At 39.3% G+C, this 4,624-nt stretch overlaps 1 protein-coding gene across 1 annotated transcript in view; it reads right to left on the bottom strand.

The window, feature by feature from the left end:
- Positions 1 to 1,188: 1,188 nt before the first annotated feature.
- The window catches only part of SEL1L (sel-1 suppressor of lin-12-like (C. elegans)), a 67,112-nt gene continuing 63,676 nt past the window's right edge, over positions 1,189 to 4,624 (bottom strand). Inside the window, exons 20-21 of the mRNA XM_011949464.1 lie at positions 4,282 to 4,410; positions 1,189 to 1,868 (exon numbers count right to left, since the gene is read on the bottom strand). Coding sequence (XP_011804854.1) covers positions 1,659 to 1,868; positions 4,282 to 4,410 — 339 coding nt within the window. The 3' untranslated portion in view covers positions 1,189 to 1,658. The remainder of the gene's footprint in view (positions 1,869 to 4,281; positions 4,411 to 4,624) is intronic.

Here is a 4,624-nt window from a genome sequence, read left to right as displayed (position 1 = left end):
TTGGTGACCAACTCTTTGAATTTGGAAGCAATTATCTGGGAGGAAAGTTTTGCTTACCAGGTTTCCCATAATTCTCTAAACACAAAAAAGGCATACAACTTCACATTTAAAAGCCTTCATGTTCATTATAGACTAGTTAAATCTAGTTCTAACTACTACCCCAACTTCAAAAATCAAAGCAGTACACCTCTACAAGCAATAAACTTTTCAAGTTTTCTGGCAGATGAGGGATTCTGGGAAAAAAGCATGAAGGTTAGTATAAACAGACTGACATCAGGAGGCATAGAAAACCCGCTCAGATACAAATGCAGTCTCAGACAAGATACAGGCTGGTGAACACCACCATCTGACAATAAAATGAAATACAAATTCAGTTTAAGCTTTAATTCCTTCACGTGTGTGATTATGTGAAGCTCTTCAGTTTTTTTCCCATACTATTTAACCAGACAATCCTGAAAATCAAGTAGCCTTGATTTTCCTATTGTTAGTAGTGAGAAAATGGTGACTAAGATAGCTAAGCAGTGGCTGGCTTTCCATTATAATATAAAACTATCAGAAATAAAAAGATACCTGAATAGTACAGAACAATATAGACAGGTTTTGGCTTTCATCAACCACACTGAGTTTAATCCATCTTTGATTCTCTGAGTTTTAGTATTATAATAGTAGTCACTCTAAGCCATACCCTGGCAATGATATTTCATATTTAAAGAATTCAGGAAGGTGATGTGTTCTTTGTGCAAAAAGAAATGCCAAGTAAAATAAATCCTGGGAACAAATGCTTCAACTTTAGGAAAAGTGTGTCTGTGTCTGTGACTGTGATCGTGGTACCCCAACCAGAGTTCGTTTTGTTTTCTAATTTCTCCCACTTAGTCCATCCTCTGGCTTCTGGATCAAGGCTCTGTATATTCAAAACAAACAAGCAAATTACAGAGTAGGTGGGGCAAATTCTTGGCAAGGATTCAGTTCACAAGGCTTTGCATATGTATATTCCATTCCAAGGAAGTAAAGCTCACAAAAAGCTCCTTAACAAGGCCTTTCAGTCTTTGAAGGAGAGGAGTATGGTATACCATATGACAATCACCAATAAGAAACCGCCCAACCTTCCCTTTTAAAATAACGAATATGCTGAATAAATCTAATTGCATGTGGACTGGTAAGAGTTTCTCAGTTGTCGCAGTTTCCAAAAACTTAAAAGGCAAGTTCTATTTTCAGACTTCCGAACACATTTAAATTTGCAACTAACTGGGTTTTTCTTTTTACACTGATCAGTTTTTAGTGTCGATGCACAATACCTTAAAGATGGTTGACATTAAGAACTTATGCACACTGAAATAATGACCAAAAGGATCCAAGAAAGATAGCTGGATACAGTAGACGTTACTTTGAGTGTCTCACATATGTTTCCAGAAAAGAAAAAAGAAAGCCACTGAGAGTTGTTATTCCATATGGCACTGAAACAAACATTCAGCTTAGTTTAGGTAAGAGTTACTTATCCCTGAAAATAAAGGCATCAGATTCTAAGCAGCTTTAGGAGTTCAATGCTTCCTTGTGCCGTGCCTCTTCCGGGAGGTGACCACTGATCCAAGGTCAAATGCAAGTGTTCCCAGCAGATAACTTTCTTTGCTGTCACTGATCAAGGCTGGACCCAGTGGCTGTTACTGTGGTGGCTGCTGCTCTGGTGGCGCCTCCTGCTGGGGTGGAGCTGGCCGTGGCCCTGGAGGCCTGGGTGCAGGCATGTCTTGGTGCTGCCTTTGTCTGTAAGCTATGACTGTTCCCAACAGCAGCGCAATGATGGTCATGAGGTAAAGGTCCCACTCAGGTCCCAAAAGCTGGTCCATATCAAGTTGGGTGAACATATCCCGAATCTTAATGAAAATAATATAGAAACCATTATTATCACTAAAATGTCAGGCAAGGAATTGGGAAAGTTACATCACCAGAGGTAAGTACAGAAATTAAAATAATTGGTTTTAAAAATGTTTTGCAATGTGTGTGTGTGTATGTTTACAAGGGTTTTAAAAGCCTTCAACTGAAGCTCAAAATAATGTGTCTGAGGAATTAAGCTATTAATGTATAACAGCTGACATTTAATATAAAATGTTTGACAGTGTTCTTTCCACCAGTAATCCAATACACTAATTTTAACCATTTTTCACAGAAAATATTTGAAAACAAACGAACACTGGGGCCAGGCACAGGGGCTCACGCCTTGTAATCCCAGCACTTTGGGAGGCTGAGGTGAGTGTATCACTTGAGGCCAGGAGCTCCAGACCAGCCTGGCCAACATGGCGAAATCCCGTTTCTACTAAAAATCAAAAAATTAACCAGGCATAGTGGCGGGCGTCTGTAATCCCAGCTATTTGGGAGGCTGAGGCACAAGAAATGCTTGAACCCAGGAGGTGGAGGTTGCAATGAGCTGAGATTGTGCCATTGCACTCCAGCCTGAGCGACAGAACGAGACTCTGTCTTAAAAGAAAAAAAAAAAAAGAAAAAAAGAAAAAAACAGTGGCGAGCCAAGGGGAGAAATTAGTATCTTGGCACAGCGAATCTACTGGCAGTGACAGCACACCAGCTGGAAAGCTCTGTTCCATAACAGTGGGGCCACTTCACTGTCTCCATGTAATTGAAAATAGCAGGAATTCAAACATTTAATAGCTGAATAAATAATGCTTCTCAATTAGGATGTAACTAAAACACAGAATATTTAACATCTGAATTGCAACCTGAAAGTTGTATCCTTAGGCTATATTTTAATTGTTTTAATGTCACTTATTTCTGACACTTTCTGACTTCTATTATACTTACCCATTAAGATAGTAAATATGGGGTATAATTTTTAAAATAAAATTACATTTGAAGTATCTCTATAACACATTTGTAGGTACAGGTGCTAAATTTTTCTGGAAAAAAATGACAAGAAACCACTAATTGTGTTCTCTGGGGAAGAATCTGGGATGGGAGATTTGTGGTCTTCTGTACTGTCTGACTTTCTTACGATCGCTACTTATTAGTCTTGTACTCTCTTTTTCTTTTTAGTTGGAATAGCCAGGTGGTAGGATTATGGGGCGTTTTTACTGTCTTCTTTATACTTCTGTATTAACACAAATAGCAAACATATAATATACCCAGTACAGCATATTGTAAGATGAAGTCCTAGACCATAACCAACAGTGAGTAATAAAAACTGTGAGAGAGAAGGGTCTGCAGTGATACTGAGAGAGAAAGAGGCTGCCACATGATTGGCTTTTTAATGAAAGGAACAAAGATTGTTTCAATTGGCAGTGGTTACAGCACACCTGACTCATGTTACCATGCAATTAATGTATAAGCGACTGGGAGGCCAGAGTCCCACAGGACCAGTGCTCTGGAGCCCTATCTGTGGAGGACTTCAGGTGCATGGACTAGACAAGTCCATTTCTTTTCACTGATGCTGGAGCAGCATGGACTACATTTATACCTGTGACAGACATGAGGGAAAGCCCGTTCTTGAATCTAATACTGAAAGCCATTAACAAAAGGCTGAAACATCACCCTTTTCTGGTCCTGAAGAAACTTCTCTTGTCCTGAATAAGTCTATGTTAGAAACAAGGGCTCTGAACATCTTAGGGCTTTCAGAGTGAAATGCTGCACCAGTTAATCCATTCTAGGAACTACAGTACTAGAAACAAAATATAAAGCTGGCAGAACCCAAGAGTACCTACATATCAGTATTGCCAACTAAAGTTGGTAATTTTGAAGAAAATGGGTAACCCACTTTCTATATAGGTTCTCCCGTTAGCCTATTTAAATAATTTACGCTACTTTTAGAGAAGAAAATTCAGGTGGTGTTTTCAACTTAATGTTTCACTATCAGAAGAATCTGAAGTACAACAACCTGGGCAGGTTCTCAGGTTCTTCTTTCCTTTTTTTTTTTCTTTTTCTTTTAAAGGGACTGGTTGGAGTCACTACCAGTCATCTGATTTAACGTTTACTGAATTAAATACTGTTTCAAACTGCCGTTAGTCTGTTTTCCCTAAACCAGAAAACATCTGCCTCCATGAAAAATGCTTTAGCGTTAGGAAGTGTCCAACGCTATCTAAAAACTGCAGTAGCTGCTTTGTGTCTGCATGTATCCCTTCCCTGATAAGGTACTCTGGTACCTGAGCCCAGGGGAAGAAGGGAACACACCTGATACCTGCCGGACACTCTTCCCTGTGCTTCTCAACTTTCGAAAAGCAAACCTGCAGGACAGACCTTCCATCATTTATATTTTAATGAAAAGAGGCATGGACCACTTACGTTTGTTTCCCGTATGTACTGCAAGAAATAGACAACGCCCAATTTGCAGAGGGCTAGGAAGACCGGAACTTGTGCATCTGGGCTGGCTTCAGCTGCCATGTCATAAAAACGTTTTGCAAGGTGAATATCCTATAATATAGGTAGAAACAAAAATGCATTTTCTTGTCAAAATAAGTAAAAATATTTAGTGAACATATTAGACAAATTTATTTTACCTTTGAGGTTATTTTATTTTATTTATTTTATTTTATTTTATTTTTTGAGACAGAGTCTCGCTCTGTCCCCCAGGCTGGAGTGCAGTGGCCGGATCTCAGCTCACTGCAAGCTCTGCCTCCCGGGTTCA

Source organism: Colobus angolensis, unplaced genomic scaffold, assembly GCF_000951035.1.
Source record: "Colobus angolensis palliatus isolate OR3802 unplaced genomic scaffold, Cang.pa_1.0 Scaffold3, whole genome shotgun sequence".
Lineage (NCBI taxonomy): Eukaryota > Metazoa > Chordata > Mammalia > Primates > Cercopithecidae > Colobus > Colobus angolensis.
Note: the sequence above shows the minus strand (reverse complement) of the source record. Positions and strands in the feature narration are given on the sequence as shown.